The sequence below is a fragment of the Bactrocera tryoni genome, unplaced genomic scaffold (assembly GCF_016617805.1).
Source record: "Bactrocera tryoni isolate S06 unplaced genomic scaffold, CSIRO_BtryS06_freeze2 scaffold_11, whole genome shotgun sequence".
Classification (NCBI taxonomy): Eukaryota; Metazoa; Arthropoda; class Insecta; order Diptera; family Tephritidae; genus Bactrocera; species Bactrocera tryoni.
Genome location: NW_024395824.1, coordinates 2,289,845 through 2,313,323, shown reverse-complemented (window position 1 = coordinate 2,313,323; position 23,479 = coordinate 2,289,845). Strand labels below are relative to the sequence as shown.

At 36.8% G+C, this 23,479-nt stretch overlaps 1 protein-coding gene across 2 annotated transcripts in view; it reads right to left on the bottom strand.

Moving 5' to 3' along the window:
• LOC120779430 (tau-tubulin kinase homolog Asator-like) overlaps positions 1 to 23,479 on the bottom strand; it is a 306,464-nt gene that overhangs the window by 1,975 nt on the left and 281,010 nt on the right. For both annotated transcript variants that reach the window (XM_040111663.1, XM_040111664.1), the window contains exon 5: positions 7,483 to 8,205. In XM_040111663.1, the coding sequence (XP_039967597.1) occupies positions 7,483 to 8,205 (723 nt within the window). The remainder of the gene's footprint in view (positions 1 to 7,482; positions 8,206 to 23,479) is intronic.

Genomic DNA, 23,479 nt, shown 5'->3' with positions numbered 1-23,479 from the left:
TCATCAGCGTCGTTGCTTGAAATTTGAAACTCTCAATTTCTGATGAAAATTCATGCGGATCCAAGTCATCAGGATATTTGATAGCGAGATCTGCCGCTATTTTGGTTAGTTGAGTAACACTGGTGTTCACAATTGCTTGACCGCTCAAAAATGCGAAATCATCGGCAACTTCATTTAAAGCGATGAACCGGGTATTCATTTGGGCAATCATAAGATCAAGAACTTGGATCAATCCTGCTTTGAAATGAGTTTGGGCACTTATAGATGGAGATTCATCTTTCGCTTTTTCTCCGGCATCATTTTCTTTGGTCGTTTTCGAGTATATTGGAAATCTGGTGTTACTTGCAATTGTTCAGCTGTCACAATTGATGATTGCAAAATTTTTGTGAAGAAAGTCTCTCGGTATATGGTTAATTGTGGCAGCAATCTATTTATTCTTGCATTTACATTTTGCAATCTCTCCGTCACTATTCATCTGTGCTCGACCTGAGTGAGTTGCGCTTTGACCGGAAATACTACCAATTTTTGTTTTTCAAATGGCACCTGGCTCTGGCGCTGCAGTTTTTTCGGTCCGTTCGCGCCCTATGTCTCTTGTTTCGCCCGCCGTGGGTGACGCGCCAGTTTCAGACGGTAGCTCTTTCGGACGCTCAGCAACCGATATTTCGTCAGGCGTATGTAGGCTCAACCTACATTGCGCCTCTGCGACTGTTGCGCCCGTGGCGGGTGCCACCTTCGCCACGCCCTAGTTACGGCTCTGTGTTTTTTGTATTTATAATAATAAATAAATAAACAAATTTTGTTTTTTTTTTGCAATATCTTTTTATGTATTGAATCTGCGTTTTGCTTTAAAAGCCTAATGTTAAATTTTGTTAAACTTTTTGTTAAAATATGTGTTTATTCTTCAATGGTTAGAACAAGAATGAGAAAATGTGTAGGTATATAAAAAGTTCAGTTACAATACGATTTAATTTTAAATACTTCAGAGTTCCATGTATATGTACGTTGTTACAGCCAAGACTGCATTTCAACATCTAACAATAAGTTATAAAATTTTAAATCTATTAAAAAACTAGACAAGCTCAAGCAAGTGATTGAGCTCTTTGGTGTTCCTTAGTACGCAGGCATATCCATTCTTTTAAGGCTTGTTTGATCGCAGGAATGTACCAATGCATTAGCCAAAGGGTTTGGGTAATCTCGGAGTTTAGATATATATTTAATTCTGCTGTATTCTACTTCTTTCTTTACCATAGAAATACCAAGGTCTTTATGGATATTTTCATTACGCATGTACCATGGTGAACACATGATTGTTCTAAGCACTTGTAATTGGAGCTTTGTATTACATCAATATAAGTTGAACAGGTCGTACCCCACAGTTGAATGCCATACATCCAAATCGGCTTTATGACGGCATTATTTAAAAACACTTTGTTGTCTAGGGTAAGTTTGGAATTTTATTTAAAAGCCAATTTATAATTCATTATTCTGCTAGTGTTATTTTGCATGTTTGAATGTACAGTTTTGCCATTATTTTTATCGCATGCACTTTCGGGCATCATAAACGCTTGCACATTACCTAAGGGGTGTCCCGAACTGATACACTTTCGTCGCTCACCCTCTTCGATCAACTTTATCTTCACAGCACTTAGTTTTGGTAGCTCATCTCAAGATTCTAATGCCACAACCAAATTCTCAAATGATTTCGGCAGGGTGGCGAGTAACATTATTACACAGAACTCATCTTGTAAATTAACTCCAATCTCTTCAAGCTTTTCTGCAGCTGACGTGAAATCGCAAAAATATTTCTGCACACATTCACCATTGCTCATACGCATCCCAAGAAGACGATTAAACAAGGTCACCTTTCGCACCGGCCCTTTTAGTCTATGAATCTCACGTAGAGTATTCCATGTCCCATTTGACGTCTTACAATCCTTTACGTGAGATATCTGCGTCGGTGCAATGCTCAACATCAAAGTTGCAGCCGCCTTTTCATCCTTGGCCTTCCAGATAACTACTGCTTTGTCCTCCACAGCTCCTTCTGGACCCCTTGCTTCTCCTGACGTTACTGCCCATAACTGTTGGTGCACAAGTACACTTTTTACATGGATGCTCCATGAGTCATAATTAGACTCAACCAATATTTCTATATTAAATAGAGACGAACTCATTTTATATTAACTTTATCACTCGAACCGCAGGAATTTGGACCTGGGCCCATAACCTGTTAAATTTTGTTAAACTTTTTGTTAAAATATGTGTTTATTCTTCAATGGTTAGAACAAGAATGAGAAAATGTGTAGGTATATAAAAAGTTCAGTTACAATACGATTTAATTTTAAATACTTCAGAGTTCCAAGTATATGTACGTTGTTACAGCCAAGACTGCATTTCAACATCTAACAATAAGTTATAAAATTTTAAATCTATTAAAAAACTGGACAAGCTCAAGCAAGTGATTGAGCTCTTTGGTGTTCCTTAGTACGCAGGCATATCCATTCTTTTAAGGCTTGTTTGATCGCAGAAATGTACCAATGCATTAGCCAAAGGGTTTGGGTAATCTCGGAGTTTAGATATATATTTAATTCTGCTGAATTCTACTTCTTTCTTTACCATAGAAATACCAAGGTCTTTATGGATATTTTCATTACGCATGTACCATGGTGAACACATGATTGTTCTAAGCACTTGTAATTGGAGCTTTGTATTACATCAATATAAGTTGAACAGGTCGTACCCCACAGTTGAATGCCATACATCCAAATCGGCTTTATGACGGCATTATTTAAAAACACTTTGTTGTCTAGGGTAAGTTTGGAATTTTATTTAAAAGCCAATTTATATTTGCAGCTTTATCTTCATGAAAGTTATTTTACTAGATATATGTTTTCTCTACGTAAGTCTTCCATCTAGGTGAATACCAATATAAGTTACTTCATTCGCTTGGGATACTAAAATATTGTTCATTTTTACAATGCACAATGTAACATGCTTACACTTTTGTTCATTCACATTTATACGCCAGTTGGCTAGCAATACTTCGACAGAACTTAAATGCTTCGCTAATATTCGTGATGCTAAAATTTGGCATTTGTTACGGCTCACTATAGCTGTGTCATCCGCAAAAGTTGAAGTTAATACATTATTAGCTGTTGGAAGATCTGCTGTATATATGATGTATAGTGTTGGGCCTAAAACACTGCCCTGGGGTACACCAGCCCTTATTTGTCGTTCATCAGATATGAAATCTCCCACTTTTACCATAAATTGTCTATTTTTTAAATAAGACTCCAATGTTTTATACAATTTTAAAGGTAGAATATTTTTAATCTTATATAAATGGCCTTCATGCCACACCTTATCAAACGCATTAGCTACGTCTAGAAATATAGCTGGACAGTACTTTGTGTGCTCAAATGCTTTCCTCAATGAGTTAGTATTTCTATTTTTTTGCTCTATAGTGTTATGTTTTTCACGAAACCCGAATTGGTGCGTTGGTATTATATTATTTTCGTGGAGGAAAGGAGTCATCTTTGATAGTAACACTTTTTCAAATATTTTGGAAAGACAGGGTAGAAAACTGATTGGTATGTGTGAAGACGGCGCACATTGGTATTTCCGTGGCTGAAATTCAAAAATGGCATGTTGTCTGATTTGAATGAAAATTTCACAGTTTGTTACCAACTATCTATACATTATTTTCCCAAAGTATTAGGATTCTATCTGCATTAATTTTTTGTCCAGAACTGCCCAAAGTTGGTGAATGTGGAAAACATCAAAATTAGCAAAAAATTTACTCAAAAGTCAAATCATTGATACAATAAAACAACTATTGAAATTCAACTTTATTATTGCTTTTCATTTATAATATGTATCAAAGAAAAAGTTTGCATCGAAATCCATTAAAAAAAAATAATGCATAAAAAATATTGTGGAACAACATAATTTGGACGTCAAAATTTCAATGTTCTTCAAATTCAAAGTGGTGTATCTTTTTAGCGCTGTCTACCGCTGTCGACATACATACACCGAATTAAAGCCTGAAGTCTCAGCTAAATGATAAAACAAAATTCAGCTGCCCCAAATTGCCCCCCTTGAAAAAAACAATGAGATACTCTAAAATGGCAAGTTACCGCCCAAAAGTATGCAATATATATATAACAAGGATTACAGGAACTATAGGATGTATCATTCCAGAAGAATTGGACGCATATCCACTAACGAAGATGTGATGCATTACTTATTAATGTCTTCGGGTCCGTACATAAACATTTTTCTACTACTAAAATAAAATTAAAAAAATTAGAATGTCACGAAGATGTAAAAAAGTTGCTAAAAGAGACTTGATAAAAGAGAATTTAGTTTGTATGGGAGGTGGGCGTAAAAGTGGGCGGATATTATTGAAATTTAACACCAACATATATAATGTCATAAAAATGCTATGTACCAAAAATCAGTGCTGTAGGTCAAAAATTAAGTTTCACCTTATATGGGAGGTGGGCGTAAAAAGGGGGGCGTGATTTTGATTTTTTAATTTTTTTCTTGATTGGAATCCAAAACAATGATGTACCAAATGTCATTGTCCTGCGACAACTCCTTATATTTTTAGCCGCAGTATGCACTAGCAGAAACCTATGTGCGGCTGTGTTAAGTCTTTCCCAGGTTTAGAAATAAACAAATATGTACCATTTTGATTGACCACTTTTTGCCATTGTTCCTCTAGAGACATTATTTCATCTGTGTAAAACGAAATTTCGAAATTTCCAGAATGGAAGAGAGCGAACCATTGTGGTGCTACACGAACTGATACAGCAGCCTCTCCGTAAACTTTACGAATGTCATCGGTGGCTTGCGTGGCATTCTTCCCTTTTTTATACAAATATTTCAAAATACTATATAATGAGTTTCTTCATTTCTTTTTCACCCACTTTTGAACAGCTGTAACTTTTTTTCAACTTTCCCGAATTGTTTTTTTGTTAAATGAAGCTGAAAATCTCACCTTTCCAACACTATATGGTATGACACAATGAGATTGGTAGCACTGGAGATATACGACTGCAACGACATCTATTGACAAAATACGAAAAGTCTTTTTCGACTACCCAATATTATTTTCGTGGAGGAAAAGAAATACCTTTGATGGTAACATTTTTTCAAATATTTTAAAAAGACAGGGTAGACGACTGATTGGTCTGCATGAAGACGCCTGTATTAAGTCTATCAAGATAATCTGCGAGTTTTTACGTGAAATTGGATAGTATCCAAAACTAAGAATTGCATTGAAGAGCAAAGAGAGCACCTCTACAGCAATATTTGGTAACTTAATTGGCATTTTTGCGGTAATATTATACTGCCCTAGTGACTTTTTTGGATTAAGTTCTTTTATGGATCTAATAATTTCGGAAGGTGAAGTTTTAAAAGCCTCGAGCGACTTAGCTATGTCGGGTAAGATTGACAGCTGAAAGTTGTTCTATTGGCAACTAGTTTTAAATAACTTTTCTAGGTGATTTGCCCAATAATTAGCCTTTTCGTCGACACTTCGAACCGAATTTCTATCCAAGTCTCGTATAGGCATTTTGCAATTGGTGGCTTCATGGACTTTTGGGCTTTCCAAAGGGAATTTCGTTTGCTTGAATTATCTTGAAATAAAAAAAATTTGTTCCCCTTTCGCTCTTAAAACGTACATCCATCGTTGAGCAAAGCGCTCGTAAGCTCCCGATATCTGTGCCCCAAGAAAAGCATAACCACATTGCGCAACGATGAATGTGTTATACGTTTTAAGAGCGGTAGGGGGTAGGGGTCTTTGGAATGGTATGAATGAACAAAATTTTTTTTGCAGATTATTAAAAGTTAATATTTTCCGCGTTGTGTGACATAGTTTTCAGTTTTCTTTAGCGTGAAAAACACATGAAAAATTTCAATTGTTTAACAAAAAATTATGTAAAATATTATTATGTAAACAAATGGATCGTGAAATAATATCTATAACGTAGCACTAACTTTCACAAAATTTCATCGATTTATCTCTAGTAGCTTATGAGAAAATAATTTTACAACTTTTATAGTGCACTAAATTTCAACCTTTAATAACTTTAATAAAAAGTATATTTTTGACGAAATATTTATATCATGTGTCTTATCCCCATCCTAATGAACTGCTAATTTTCAAAATCGGTAATTTTTCGAACTTTTCATGGACCACTTGACGTCGTTTGATCCTGCTATAAGAAATGCTCTTGTGCAGGGTGTCGGTGTACACACAAAGCTAACGTGTTTTTCTTATTTACGTTGAATTTGTTTTTCCATTTATTATACGACTTGCAGATTTAGTATCTACGAAGTTGTGAAGGGAGTCGTGTAATTATTCGTCATTTAATTGTTTTTACTTGATTATGAGCTAACGTTTATAATTCTTAAAAATACTTTTTGCACACAAAAATTTGCGTAATCGAATCAAAAGGCCCATGGTTTTTTAATTTGTTCTGTTATTTATTTAAATTTCGTCCAAATATTTTTTTCTGTGTAGTCAGTGACATCTATACCAAATCGCATATCAAACTAATCATTAGTGTTTAGTATGCGCTTGTTGTTCTGAATTATATGTATAAAGTGCATTCGGCGATTTTTACGATAAATGAAATTATTCAACAAAGAAGTTCCAATAAATTTTAGGTACTGAATCAAATTTCTGATGTTGAAACTCTCAGAATTTTTTAATGACATTTGGTAATAATTGTTTGTCGCTGATTGGTACAAATTATTCAAAAAGGGTCGAAAACGCGTTGACCATGAACCACGTCCAAGACTGCCAATGCTTTTCGACTAGCAGGATGTCATGAAACGAATTATTACAGGCGATAACTGTCAACAAGGACAGATCGTGTCGCAACCACCGTCTTCGCCTGACTTCTGGCAATTCAGAAAACTAAAATGACCGATCGGAGGAATCCGTTTTGAATCAATTGAAAACATTAAACGTAAATCCCTACGCTTATCCGGATATTGACTAATTGTTTCGAAGAATGGAACGTTGGCACAAGTGTATTTGGCTAAGTGGGATTATTTTGAGATAGACGGCATATGCTGTTATAGCCGCAACATAATTAAAGGTGCGAAAAAGCAGAAAAAGTAAAATTATATAACATCTGATGTTCTAAAAATTACAAAAATATATAGTGTAAATCTTTGAACATTACTTGTTCTTAATGCCCGTCAATGTGCCAATTTCGTATTTTTTAAAATTATTTACGAGTTTTTCTTACGTAAAATTAAAATTGAATTACTAAAACTTTAATGATGCGTAAGCCAAATAAGAAGATATTGAAAATTTAGGAGTCGAATAAATTTAAAAATATGTTTTCATATTTGGATTTAGAGGAGAATAATGTGATGATATCTCTTCATTCGGATACAGTAAATAAATCATGCCTATCATGAAAACGTTAACAAACGACATTTGCTAATAAACGTTGTTTCACAAACCTGGTGTTAAATCCGTCAAAGTTGTGCTTTGATTTACGTTAGCGCCTCTAACATCATTGGATGTTCGTTTTGTACAGTTCTCCCAATTTTTTTCATTATTTCTTGTCAACTCGGATTCCTGAATTGTTGTTGTGACGGAGTACGAACCTGTTCCCACCAGTGATAACGCTGCTGTTAAATCTGATCCAGACCAGGAAGCACATTTTGTTTGTCGAATGTTGGGAACCGGTATTTTACTCGGCGGTAAGCAAACTAAACCTGGAATTTCATTACTTTTTGAACCATTTAGTTCATCCTCACAGACGACTTCATTGAAATTTATTCGATTATATCCGAGTACGTTAGTTCTTGTTGAAACATCACCAGTATTGATATTCGTTAGGACTGTAGATAAAATACCATCATATTCGTTCTTATCCTTGATGTCTTCACTTTTACTGGGTGTATTTATAGGACTACAGTAAGATTTTTTTTCAGTATCGCTAATGTCAGAACCACTTATTTTTATTAGATCACGAAATATTTTTGAATGTGGTGAAATTATCATACTGCTTTGATACGTTTGCCTTGGTTGTTTCTGTGTTAAAACTCCGATTTTAGCAGATCTGGTGTCACTATCATTCGCTTCTAGAGGGACAACAGTAATAGATGAATCTATTTTGTCTTTGATAAGTTCTGTAGGAACAATATCGTAGATAAAATTCTCCTTTGCGTTTAGTTTTTCTTAACGAAAAAGAAGAAAAGAACAAACTTAGCAAAACAGTTAAAAAACAATTTCATATATTAAATAAGAATTTTTTCTACAACAATAAAAAAAATATCTTGCAAGCTCTGAGTATATGTTTGGATTGAAATGCGAGAACATCTTTTGCGCATTAGTCCGCAAAGTGTTGCAAGATACGAGTCACTTAACCGTTACCAACATATCGTTAAATACAAACAGAAATGTACGTAGGTCATATGTCTGCCTATTTCTGAAAAACATATAACCGTACTATTGAAAAAGTATTAAAACATAGGAAGCAATCCACGAGAGCAGTAAAGAGTAGTAAGGTAAGAGCTAAACCCTCTGCTCACTTTAAAGTCATTTGCAGAGCGGAAGTATCGGAGAAATTAGAAGTTTGACCTCTATGAAAATTGGTTTTGAAAGGTCAATGATCTTGCAGCATCGCTTGATCATACTATGTTGAGAAATAAAACGCAATTTCTTAGATCGGATTTACGTGCAATTTGCAACAAAAAAACAACTCCACATTTTTCAATAGTAAAACAATAAATATATGTTAATCTGTTAAATTGTAAGATTGGATATATAATATGCTGCATTGTATCCAATATAATGATTTTGTTGAACAGAGTTACGTACACGCAGTTTCAATGTATGATGACGACTGACTTTATTGAATATAATATACATAAGAACAGTACAAAAGGAGTAAGAAATACAGTGATGCCAGATTTACATTATTTTATAACACTTCCCTTTAATGGAACATCTGACAACACTAATAATATATTAGTTAAATAAAAAATTATGTTAAAATATATATGACTTTACTTAAGCCTAATTTAACATTAATAAATTTTTTCTTAACTGCAGGTATAGCCTTTGTTAAACCATCTGCTAACATTTCGCTTGTTGAAATATATTCCAACCGCAATGACTTATCTTGTAACTTCTCCCATATAAACTTCGCCTTGATGCCCACGTGTTTAGTTCGGGGAGAAAAGTTATTGTTCCGAACAATGTAAATAGCGCTCTTGTTATGACAGTACATTTTTATTCCTTCTGTACCACCATGAACTAGTTCCGACTCTAGCCGATGTAACCAAATCGCTTGATAATAATGCTCGTTGATGATAATGCTACTGTTCGCTGTCTGTGCGATGACCAAGATATAGCTGCACCTTGCATTATAATCACGTAACCAGAAGTTGATCGCCTTTGATCAGTCAGCATCACAATAACCAGTTAAATTTTCAGCTGATTTCCGAAACACGATGCCTTTGTTGACTGTACCCTTCAAATACCTTATTACTCGCTTCAGTGCGAGCCAATGACCTTTGCCGGGGTTTTGTGAGGAACGACTCAACAAATTGACTGCGAAGCTGATATCAGGCCGGGTATTTTGTGCTGTATACAACAGACTACCCACTGCCTCCATATATGGAACCTTTTCCATCTCTTTCTTTTCTCCTTCAGTTTTTGGACACATTTCTAATGTTAGCTTTTGCGAAAAATCTAGTGGCGTAGCTACCGCATTAAAATCGTCCATTCCAAACCGTTTTAGTACACTGAAAATACCTATATTCAGACTGGTCAAGTTTAATTAACTTTTTAACCCCAACGCGCTGAACTCTCACGCCAAGTACGGACGACGCTGAACCCATGTCCCTCATTTTGAATTTTGAAGACAACTCGTTCTTAATCCGCTGCGTAGCCTTTTTGTCATCAACACCACATTTTTGTCACATCAACACCAGAACATCGTCCACGTAAATTGCTACGTATATCATGCTGCACTCACGCACACAAATTAAATACTGTAACGTGGCTTTTACCACCTTACAATAATTTACGTCAACTTCGCTCCACAGTACATCATGTACCCTTACCATACTACCATACGTACTAAACTTCACCGCATTGACTACGCACACAACTTACCTCAGTACGATGATGAAAGCTGCTAGAGCTTTCCACCATACGTACTAACGCATCATACACATACAACTTACCTCGCTACGGTGACGAAAGCTGCGCGATGCTGCTATAAAAGCAAGCACTTTACACCAAATGCGATCTTTTGCTCCAGCTCGCCGAACCGGACGGTCGCCCAACATCGCGCAGGAAAACAGCAGTAAGCAGGGAGAATCCCGTGCATTGTCATCACCGTGCCAGTCGCAACAAGCGTCAACGCCTGGCTCATAAATTCCGTTCGTTTTCATCAGCGTGCCAGTCGCAACAAGCGTCAACGCCTGGCTTACCAATTCCGTTCATTTTCATCACCGTGCCAGCCTCAACAAGCGTCAACGCCTGGCTCATCAATCCCGTTCGTTTTCATCACCGTGCCAGCTTCAACAAGCGTCAACGCCTGGCTTGCCAATCTCGTTCATTTTCATCACCGTGCCAGCCTCAACAAGCGTCAACGCCTGGCTCATCAATCCCGTTCGTTTTCATCACGCTGGTCTGGCTGTCCGCATAAGGAGTGGGGGTGTGGATATAACTTTACGAGGATAAAATATGTCTCTTTTTTTGCTAAGGGTTCGTGGGTCCCAAGACTGACCCTGGAGCGGCTGAGCATACCTCAGCTATGGACGAAACCCCGTTACAATACATTGATCGACTTCGCTCCGAATTAGTCCCAGACTAATTAGTACCTCATTTAATTTATCGTTTCAAACTTTGCTTGCTTGTTTTAAACCATACAACGATTTTAGTAGACGAAAAACTCTGCCAGAATTGTCATTATAACCCTCAGGCTGTTTCATGAACACTTCTTCTTGAAATTCACCGTTTCAAAATGCAGTTACCGGATCTAACTGATGCACCGACAAATCATGCTTCGCCGCCACAGTAAATAAAATTGTAATGAATTGTATCTGACTACCGGTGAAAATGTTTCCGAATAGTCAACGCATTGTTTCTGTGAGCAACCTTTAACCACGAGCCTTGCTTCATAACGAACCAGTGCACCTTCAGCATTGCGCTCAGTTTTAAAACCCCACTTCGAACTTATTGCTCTTTTACCTTCAGGCAATTTCGTAAGCACCCAAGTTCTGTTTGTCTTATGAGATTCTATCTCCTCTTTCATTGCGCGTTTCCAGTCATCTGCCTCTGGACTATTCAATGCCTCTTCAAGATTCTCAGGATCTTTAGCATCAGACACCACGCTTAACAATAAGCTCTTTTTAGCCTTGTTAGCAATACGCTCTGATCGACGAACTGCATACTTTTCGCCACACTGATCAGCTACCTCGCTATCATCAGGAGTATCGTATTCACTTTCCGAAGATATACTGACATCACACAATTCGCTCTCATTCAGCTCCCCTGAATTGTTAATGTCATTCGCTTTGCTTTCATTAGTAATATCAACTATTAGATTTGGCTTTGTGCGCTGTGGAATACCTAAGTACGCTGCTGTATTTGCAACTTCTGCCCAAAATATGTTTCCTAGGCCAGAATCCAGCTACATGCATCTCACACGTTCAATTAACGTACGATTCATCCGCTCAGCCACCCCGCTCGGGCGTATATGGAGCTGTCTTTTGGTGAACAATACCACATTCACGCAAAAATTTTATAAATTGAGAATTACAATATTCAGTGCCATTATCTGTTCTGAGCACTTTTTTTTACGATCACATTGTGTTTCTACTTCGCTTTTAAATTGCTTAAATTTTTCAAATACGTCTGATTCGGATACAATCGGTATAGCAAATACCTTTCTTGAAAAATCATCAACAAACACCAACAAAAATCTTGCACCGCTGAACGATTTTGTGCTGATTGGACCAAGCACGTCTGAATGTACAACGTCCAAACAATTTTTAGCACGAATACCAGCTGATTTAGTTGTTATTCTAGTTTGCTTACCTTTACAACATACAATATATTATTTTTCACTTGCACTATTGTAATTAACTCAAAGCGTTGAATTCTGTACCTACTTCATGCTGTTTTTGCAAATGTGTCCTAACCTTCGATGCCACAGTTCAAAATTACCAATAGTTGTCATTGCATTCCCAACTGGAATTTTAGCACAATCTAATTTGTACAAACCATTTTCTGCATACGCTTTTGCAATTAATCTATTTTTCGCATCAATGTATGTATAATACATTCCCCTCGAACATCACCTTTTTGTTTTGTTTTGTTATTTGCCGAACCGACAAAAGATTCGCGCAAAGACTGGAAACATATTCGACATTTCGAATATTTGTTTCGACTTTTTGTCTGTTTACATTTAAAACCAGGGTGACTTCGCCTACGCTGTTAACAGGAACTCGCTCTCTGTTAGGTAAAATTACTTAATTATGCTCTGCTGCTCTCAACTTCGAAAGTAACTTCAGATCGTTTGTCATATGTGACGTTGCGCCGGAGTCAACGTACCATACATTTTCGCCGCTCTGAGAATGCTAACAGCGAATTTGAAAACATTGCCGTCCTGCTTCTACCTTCATTCTCATTTACTTTCTTTGATTTCGGAGACCTGCGACACTTTTTACGCATACGGCCTTCCCGACCACAATTGAAACAACGAAACTTTTTCCGATCAGAACTTTTGTCATTCTTTTTCTGTTGGAAATTCTTCGAATATAATGCGTTGAAACAACAAACTTTTAACGCTATTGACAGTTAATTTCGCTTTTGAATTCTCCACAGCCATAGCGAGTGCTTGGTACTCATTAGGCAACCCAGCAATCAATAATGATGCCTCCAGTTTATCACCTACGTCCAGACCTGTATTTTGCAACTTGATTGACGTCATGACCATCTCGTTCACATAATCCTGTACGGATTGAAACTGTTCCAGCCTTAACTGCACCAGCTTCTTTAAAAGCTCTACCTTGCGAGTTAAACCACTGTCTTCATACGCGGCCATTAACGAATCCCATGCATCCTTTGCAATCACTGCGTTTGCAATATGCGAAAAATTACTCGGCTCCACCATGAGCGTAATCTCCGCCAGTGCCCGTTCATTGCTGTCGCGATCTTTTTCCGTTGAATTTTCGGATAAACCGTTCTCCGTTACTTTCCAGCAATTTTTTAGGACCAAATACGATTTCGCATTCCGCTTCCAATAATCGAAATTTTCACGTCTGCGAAGTTTTTCAAAAGCAAACCTAAGAGCACCTGCCGCCATTTTCTTTTAAATAAAATTAAATTCAAATGGATTTACTTTTAGCAATAGGCAAATAACTTGTTGAGCAATAGGCCCATACCCTGTGGAACAGAGTTACGTACACGCAGTTTCAATGTAAGATGACGACTGACTTTATTGAATATAATATACATAAGAACAGTATAAAAGGTGTAAGAAATATAGTGATGCCAGATTTACATTATTTTATAACAGATTTTTATCATTCTCAATAACTTTAAAACATAATGTTTCACTTGGCTTACTATGATTTGTAGCCAAAAAATGAAAGAAATATTTCCCTTCTTGGTTCCTGCCTTTAAGTATGGAGTCCCTCAAATTTTGGGTTAAAAACTTATATATATAATAATGTAATCATTTATACCGTCCGCTTTGCATGATATACACAGCGGGAAAACTAATGGTGATCCATTTCGAGGTTTCCTACTTTTTTAAAAAATAAACACAGAAACTTAAAATTTAACATTTCGACTAATGACAGGCAAAAGACAAAAAATTTAACGATGTGGTATCAGACGATCTTGGTGACCAATCGACCGGCCCAAAACGTAAAATTATGTGCTCACCGTAGTGTTCTCTCAATAAATTCATTGACTGAAGCTATATGTATGTGGGAAGTGGCGCCGTCTTGTTGAAACCAAATGTTCCCAACGGCATCATTTTTAAAACAATATAGACCGTATAGATTCACCGGTCCACAAACCACATCAAACCGTTGTTTTTTTCTGGATGCAATGGCAGCTCTTGAATATCTTGAATTTTTCTTGTATACATACCCATTGAGTAAGAAATGAGCATCATCGCTGAACAAAATTTGGCCCGAAAACATCGTATCTTCTTGGAACTTTCCAAGAGCGAAGCGATGCCGGTTGAGAAGGTCGAGCGGCTTGACTTTTTGCACAAGCTGTATTTTTTTACCATTTTCATTAAAGATCTTAAAGTAAAATGCACCAAGTCTTTCCATACGACAGCCCAAGTTGATGCGAAGGGCGCCGAAGCGACTCACGAAGGTCTTCTCTTACACTCTCAGCTACTGCTGCTATATTTTCTTCTTTGCGAGCTGGACGTGGTCTAATCAGTTGAATATTATTCACTAATGAATGCTGAGTCTCAAGAAGGGTGATGGTGTTGCGAATAGTACGCTAAGTAGACCGATTCTCTTGACCATAAGTTGAGTGAAGCGCCTGAAACACATTCTTCACAAAGCGTGAATTTTCGTTGTAAAATTCAACGAATTCTTCACAGAATGTGAATCTTCGTTATAAAGTTGAACGATTTGTAAACATTGTTCAGGCATACGTCTTTTTTCATGCCAAACAATACTGAGCAAAAATAACAGCTTGACACGACACACGCGTGATCTGTCAAAAAAAGCTATCGATATATACTTGGATTACCCGTTAGAAACTAAGAACCTGAAAGGCAACTTTAGGAGGTATCAGAAGCTTTATTGCATTCAGAAGTCGAACAGCGAAGATGCCATAAATACAAACAAATACCCCTAACGCTATGGTCGAAGCTCTAAAAAATAGTTCTACAATCCCCGTTTGTCTCAATACTTTGGTGCGGAGAAATCTTAAGATATAATTTCAGCTCAACTGCTTTTTGGTGAAGTTTTGAAATTCGGTATTATCGATAACAACTCAATCCGTCAAAAAAATTCCGATTGAAGCGTAGTCGAAATTCAACATATTGTGGCATTACAGATTTCAACTTTTGTCCCCGTGCGGTTCCTTAGAGAGTCAAAATATTTTAACTGAAACAAATATATTGAGAGGCTGAAAATGTTGGGCTCATGGAGTAAAATCCGTGACGAGGCAACATACCATTTGGAAACAGTAAAAATAAAATATAGGCCCTCGAAGAATAAAAAACCCCAATCTTCTATTTCTAGGAACATACTTTTTTACAGTCAGCAAGGAAACGGAGCGTTTGTGGTAATCTTCCTTCATCTTATTCCGTGAAAGAAAACAACCGAACGATTCTTTACCTAAAACGAAAAAATTTATGAGTCTGCAATTTTGATTTCAATTGTTTGATTATATACTTATGTATCAAATGTTCAGTTTATATGTTGGCAACATTAACGAAACTTCGCAAATATGTAGTTGAAGTTTGTAATACCAAAAAAAAGTTTGGTTGATTGGAAGTTGAATTGCTTTAACTTTAATTCAACTGAGTGGAGTTGATAATAGAATATCAATGAAGAAACTATTGTACCAGACTAAATAGGGATCACAACAAATAACGCTGACATAACATTAGCAACATAATTGTCCATTTTATGTACATTAGTTAAGATGATAAACAGTGAACAAAAAAAATTGTGCAGAGAGATGCTTTGAGGTTGAGGAAACTGCAACCAAAAGTAGCGAAAATAAATTCTTATATATATTTTGTTAAGTTTTTAATCTTAACAACAAATCAATTTTGATTAACAGTTGCAAAAAATTCAAATGTCTCAATTTTGAGCAGTCAAAAAAACTAGTTCACGTACGCAACACTTTAAATACAGTTATCAATGGTAACGTTATTCTTGCCCAAACGCCTATTGCAAAATTCAAAAAGACTGGTGGAGTTGGAAGACTTGATAGTATTGAAACGCCCAAAACATTTTACACAAAACAAAATCTCAAATCATCTGCTGTCGGAGTAAGATGGCCTTACAAAACTCCAGCCTCAAACTTTTCGGAACTTCTTGCAATCACCCAATTTTAGAGCTTATACATCACTAACACAAACGTTAGAGAGAAAAATTCCGAAACGTTTATTATATTCAAAAGTGTATATCTACCGTGATAACGAATTTTAGGATTCACTAATTTTTACCTAAGAGTCATAATTTAATTTATTTGGATTTATATGGCGTAAAGCTAATCGCGTGAAGATAGAAAATTAAATAAGACTTTCAGCATGGAGGAGTTGCATTGTATGATGTAAATAATGGAATTATGTAAAGAGTGAACCACTTAGCAATATTAAATAATAATTTGACTTCGTCAGCAGCTAAAATCAACTTAAAGGGCTATACCAGTGTGACGCATGAAAAATTAGGCGATTTTCGTAAATTTTTTTTAAAAGAAAGTACTAGATTAAATGTTTCGACGTTCTATGGACGTAATAAAGTATATTTTTAGCTATGTTAAAATTTTTTTTTTTACAAAAATATTGGAAAATAACGGAGTTATGTGCTGTCTGCGGAAGTGCCGAAAAAAAGTGCCTGAACTGCTGGCATCATTCCGGTCGAATGAGTAGCTGAAACAAAAAAATTAAAAATGTTTATTAAACTTAAATATATTTTTTATATAATGAACTACGATCTTTGGAAAATATCAAAAATTAAGCAAATGGTGTAATTTGGAAAAAAAATCGTTTTTTTACGAAAAAAATGGTCGTTTTTTAATGCCAAATTGACAATTTTCAACCAATCAGAAAGATCGTAGTCCATTGTATAGCAAATGTATTCAACTATACCCACTTTTAATTTGAAGTCGATCGGCCAATTTCTCGTTGAGTTATGATGTCAGCAATTTTGAAAAATGTCGTTTCGAGAAAAACGCGTTTAAAGTTTCATACATACATATGTTTGCCCCTCTGAGCGGTCGCTGTTTAGAACGTTGCCATTCAAAAACTATTCAAGATACGACCTTGCCGATTTCACAGGATATTTTTGAATATACATACATATAAACTATCGAAAAAGCAAAGAATTTTTTTTGAAAGTGTTACGCTGGTATAGCCCCTTAAAGGGCGGCTACTGCTTTATTTAGGATGATGACCAGAATCAGTAGTAGTAAAGGAACGGTTGTTGTACAACGTCAAAACGTGGTTGAACATCTATGGGATAAGGAGACACGAAGTTATGAGAGCGCAGAGTTAACAGGAAATTTTGGTGCAATCTATGAATAAAAGGCTGCAAACCATAATAGAGGCAAAGATGCACATACAAAGTATTAACTTACCTATAGACTTTGACATGTTGGCTGCCAATGTATCACCGGTGATCACGACAAAAACTACCCCAGAAGAAACTCCAATAGTAGAAAAACCGCCGAACCTTCCAACCCGGAAGAAATCGAAGAGATATTGCGCTGTTGCAATCCTTTTCTTCCCACAAAAAAAGGCCATAAGCTATGGCTTGCAGAAGGTCATCCTTAGGATACTACGCTGCCTTCAGTGAGGCCAGAGCAAAAAGTATAAGGTGCCAAAAAGGAAGTCGTCTCTATTCACTCGGATAAGTAAGGAGTTCGAATCGCCTGTTTATGGATCCACTTTTAGTCTCGAGCGTTTGCAAGAGCATCGGTTCGGTAAAGACCATGGTGCGAAACTCGCATTATTGCTGGAGAAGACTGATAGGATGAAGATCCTTTAAATCCTGAAGAAGAGTTTGTAGGATGAAGATCCTTTAAGTTAATCTCCAGCACGCAAAGGCGGTCTCCATCGATCTCCCGCTGCGTTTAGGACGAGACGAAGCCGATATTTTCTTTATCTGAAAGCTATGGCTAAGCAGCAATGGCATCTCTGAATTAAGGACAAAGAGCCACCACTCCAGGCAGTAGGTAATACACGTATCACCAGAGCTTGTTTGTTGGCCAGAAACGGCCTAACTGTTTTCCTTTTACCCAATTTCAGCAACGAATATGTCGTCAGCGCTAGGCTAAAAGACAGTACCGGAAAACACTGGCTTGTCTTGGCCTATGTGCCGCACCATCCCCGGATTTGCTGAGAAGAGCTCTGGCAGAGACCAAGCCCAGAAGAGCCGGCGTAATAAACGGCACGGTTGCCAATTCTAGGCACACTGTCGGAGGAATCTCCGAAACAAAAACAAGAGATCAGTCACTTTTCGATTTTGTACTCGTATGTAGTGAAAACCTCTCTACATGTAATAGGGGAAACTTCCTAATTTGAGTTACTGCTAACAGAGCGGAGGCTCTTGACGTTACGCTAGTCTCTTGAGAAACTGCTCATTTGATCTTTGCATGGAAGGTTCTAGACGACAGTTCTTTCTTTTAACTTGGATGCGAAGCGCCCAGAGCGCAAAACTTATATAAACTTCAGGAATACCAATCGGAATATGGGACTTTTATTTCAGGAAGCTTCGATCAGCTTTTAAAACAGCGCCCGACAAGAACAAGGCGGGCGTGATTGATGAGTTCGTCGCGGTTTTCAGCTCTGTGTGTAAGACTACCGTAGAAAGCTTTCGTTATCTGAAAACTCAGAAGGACAAAGGGACACCTCTTTGGAGCAGCAGAAGACTTCAACAAAGCCCACAGTGCGGTTCTTGCGACGAATGGGCGCTGTATAACACAAGGCTGACTTTAAACAAATCCGAGCCTTCTGCGGAAGTGTGAAGCGCTGCCACAACTACGAGTCCTCACGTCTGACGCGCATTCTAGCGAAGAGTCCCACTCCACAGTTGTTGAAACTACTCCTGGATGCTGACATTCCGTTGAATAAGTGCCTTAGGAGAGTTTCATTAGGATTATAGGGAATTCGCTGTAGACATCTTTCTCGAGATCGAGGGGGATGTCAATAATGTGTGGCTGGAGGCGGTAATTCAGACCCTCGAAAGCTTTGGGGTGGGATCAAACATTAAGCATTTCATATAAAATCTTCTTTGCGACAGAATTGTCGTAGCAGAGTGGGGCAGTGCAAATATATCTCGAAAGGTTAATACCAAATTAAAACTGAAATGGTTTTATTTACAAAGAGATATAGGTAGAGACTCTCATTAAAAGGTAGTGTTTTGGATCTACGAAACCGTAGTCAAGCTAATAATGTCGTACTGTGTATTCGTCTTTTGCAAGGCGTACGAAGAGACTACAGAAATCGCCAGTAGGTGTATGACCTCGAAGGGTGCTCTTATTCTCAGGGAAGTTGTGTGTCTGAAGGAGTCTGTACAAGTACACGCTGAAATTCTTTCTTTCCTTTGTTTTCCACGGATGGGTCGAAGCTAGTAGGGATGGTTGAACGGGGAGTTTTCTGTAAGCACTCTCTGTCAACCTTAGCTTTAGGCAACCAAATCCCTGTACTTTTTTCCTGGAGAAGTGTCTGCTATCAAGGTGGCGGTAGACGTACAGTTTCTTTCAGGGAGGTACGCATTCACTCCGACAGCTAAGTGGCACTACTAGCGCTGAGCTCCCTAACTGTGCACTGAAAGCTAGTCAAGGAGTGTCTGCCCCTGGTGGAAACAGCATCAAGCTACTTCATCATCAGGCTGGAATGGGATCGAGTTGGATCTCCGTCGGTGTCTTGCGTTCTAGCACTGACCCAACCAGTGCCTATGTGATTACAAGGTCTTTTTGGCCTAGAGTAGAACGCAAGAGATCTACTGTACTACTATCCTTGAGCTAAGTTAATCCTTCCGCATTTGCAGGAGTTTTTACTGGACACTGACCAATAGGTATTTATGCGGTAAGGCTTTAAATCTTGTCGAACGTTAGTTGCTAAAGTTGTATTAAGGGGCTTTACCAGTGTGACACTTTCAAAAAAATTTTTTTTTTTTTTGCCTTTTCGATTGTTTATATGTATATTCAAAAATATCCTGTGAACTCGGCGAGGTCGTATCTTAAATAGTTATGGAATGGCAGCGTTCTAAATAGCGACCACTCAGAGGTGCAAACATACATATATACATAAGTGAAACTTTAAACGCGTTTTTCTCGAAACGACATTTTTCAAAATTGCTGACATTATAACTCAGCGAGAAATTGACCGATCGACTTCAAATTAAAACTGGATATAGTTGAATACATTTGCTATACAATGGACTACGATCTTTTTGATTGGTTGAAAATTGTCAATTTGGCAACAAAAAAAACGACCATTTTTTTCGTAAAAAAACGATTTTTTTTCCAAATTACACCATTTGCTTAATTTTTGATATTTTCCAAAGATCGTAGTGTTCATTGTATAGAAAATATATTTAGGTTTAATAAACATTTTGAATTTTTTTGTTTCAGCTACTCAATCGACCGGAATCATGCCAGCAGTTGAGGCACTTTTTTTTTCGACACTTCCGCAGACAGCAATAACACCGTTATTTTTCAATATTTTTGTAAGAAAAAATTTTCCTTATATAGCTAAAAATATACTTTATTATGTCCATAGAATGTCGAAACATTCAGTCTAGTACTTTCTTTTAAAAAAATTCACGAAAATCGCCTAATTTTTCATGCGTCACACTGGTAAAGCCCCTTAAAAAGAGTGAGATGGAAACATCTAGGCTCTCTCCTCTACATTGTTCAGCTTTTGAACGACTAAGGCCGAAACATCTCGGAAGTCTCACCAGAAGACATAGCCGAAACTGATATTAGCCGTCTCAGCAAATCCGTGGAAGGCTTTTATACCATTTCTAATGGTTTTATGATCCGGTTTATAGGAGGTTTTTAGATACCAACACGAGTTTTTAGATAACCTAACCTACACTGAGCTGTGGAAACAATATCTTTGTCCTCATTTTTAGACGTCGGGTAATTTTTACCTCTTCTTGGCTTGTAATCTACGTTTCGAAATTCTCCATAATGGTCAGACTGCCTCTTTACAAATGAAAAACTCGTGTTTAAATACCTTTCAGTTTTTGAGTAGCCGATTGGGGACCTTTCGGATACTTCGTTAGAAAAGCTGATTCAAGCCGTTTCTAATAATGAGCACTCACTTTTCTTCTTTCACGGCACAACGAGACACATTAAGATGATCGAAAACCGAAGACCGAATTGTACGCGCCAGTGGTCGTAATTAATCATGTGTTAACTTGAGAAAAAACTAAAACAGAATCGAATTCATCGCGGAAAGAAAATATGTTATTTTTGAGCTCACTGGACCATAGTAACCATTTACTGCTGAAAGCAACATTTGGTTACGATTGGCAATATGGTATCTTCATTATTTTTATCACTATAAACGATATTTTAATAATAATGAACAATAACTTATCAAGTGCAAAATAACATAATGCTTTTAAACATATAAAGTACATATCATCAAAGTATTTACTGCATATTGGATTCTAGAAAATTTGTATTTTCTGTATAAAGATAAATGGCATAACTTTCGAATTGACAAAATAACACTAGGCGTGTTTTATTTGACAATCAGAAGCCAATAGCTAAACCATAAACAAATAAAACGCACTTAGCTTATTTCATATTTTCGCTTAAAAACGAAGTGTGTTAGCAATGCGGGCGGGAACAGTCAGCTGATATTCAATTTGTTCAAAATGTCTGATGTGGAGAAAAGGTTAGTTTGAATTATTCAATTTGTAAACTTGATATTAAATTACTACATATATATATTAATACAAAAAAATTATATCAAATGTTCATATTTGTATGAATTTTAACTTGAACAAAACACAAATTTTTTTATTTTTGGTTTGTTTACATTTTCATCTGTCAAAATGAACTTTATCGTTATTGCCAACGACTTTTTTTTTTAGAAAAATCATAGTTATTGTGAATGAAAAATAAGCGATGAACTGGCAATTCCTCTAGTTCAATATACAAGGTATGATACCTTATGACATGCCAACATAATTATGTTGGCTAAGTCTTCCATACAAAATAAGCTAATAGCTTAATTTGCTGGTCAAATAAAACATGCCTAGTGTTACAAGTGTACACAATGAGTAAAAAAATAAAAAGACTTGTTTCATAATTTTAAAACCCTTAATTTTTTGTTCAAAATCTATATCTTCCCCTCAAAGTAACCCCCTTTAGCCCCAATATATTTGTGGCAACAGTTGCTAAAATCTTGAATGTGACTCAAAATGGATTCCCCGGGGTGGTCGTTTACTGAATAGCCAGTCATACGGAGATAAATCAGGCGAATACGAAAAACTTACGAAGAATCAATGCAGTATGGTACGGTGCATTATCGTGGTGCAAAAACCAACAGTTATGGGCCCATATTTCCTGCCCATATTTACGAATAGTTTTGCGCAAAAGACCCAAAACACTCAAATAGTATTCCTTTTTGACAGTTTGGGTTTGGAAGGAATTCGGAGTGCACCACACCTCGATAATTAAAGATCAACATAACCTTGATTTTTTACCTGCCACCACCACGACAAAGATTTTTTCGGCCTCAGCTCACCTTTGCCACGATAATCGGCCGATTGCTTGTCTGTTTTCGGGTCGTAAGCATAGATCCAAGACTCATCGCCAGTAATAATACGTTTTATTACAACCTGGTAGTCGGAAAGCATTATTTCACTTTTCAGAAAAATTTAGTGATTTCGGAACCAATCGTGCTTTCACTTTTCTTATGCCCTAATGTTTTCAAAACTTTCACACTAAACTTAATGGAATTTCTTTCTTGAATAATTTTTGTTTTTCGGAACGAAGTTCCTTACGGCAGGCTTGGATAGGGATTTTGCTGCGGGACCTAACTGAAAAAAGTGATAGCAAAACCGTAAGAAAAAACCCCTAAGAAATAACCCGTAAGAAATAACACGTAAGAAAAAGACTGTAAGATCGCTAGTTATAGCCTACCTTTAGGTTTTGCAAAATAATTAGGCACGAAAATCTGTAACATTATTGTGTATGCAAATTAGTTTTGGGTGAAGTGCGGAACACATAGAGCGCGACAGACTGCAAACTATATCTGTCAAATATTAAAATACAGACGTTCTTATAGACACTGTTATTTTGACAGCTGCACGACTACACGACTGCAGGCCGACAGTTGTCGTTCCCGCTAACTTGAATATTTCCTATATTTGCCGACGGCAGTAGGACGACAGTAGAGTTTTCTTAATACTTATCTGTACGTAAATAAAAACTAATCAGCGAAATTTGAGAGAAAAATCAGGACAACCTACATAAAATTAAGCACAATTTTTTTTGCAAATTGTATCGATTCTACATTATCCGAAGGAACTTCGTTCCTACCTGGTGTCCCACGACACCACATTTCTTTTTTTTTTGTTTGACGTGACATTTGGCACAGATGTCAATGAAAGTCATACCAACCTAGAGAAAAAATATTTCGACGCATAGGTTTTTGTGCGAAATTTATATTAAAAAGTCTTATTATTTCTTGCCCACATTAGTATGTTAAATAAGTTGTACAACATTTGCCATTGTATTATATTATAACATTAATTCGCT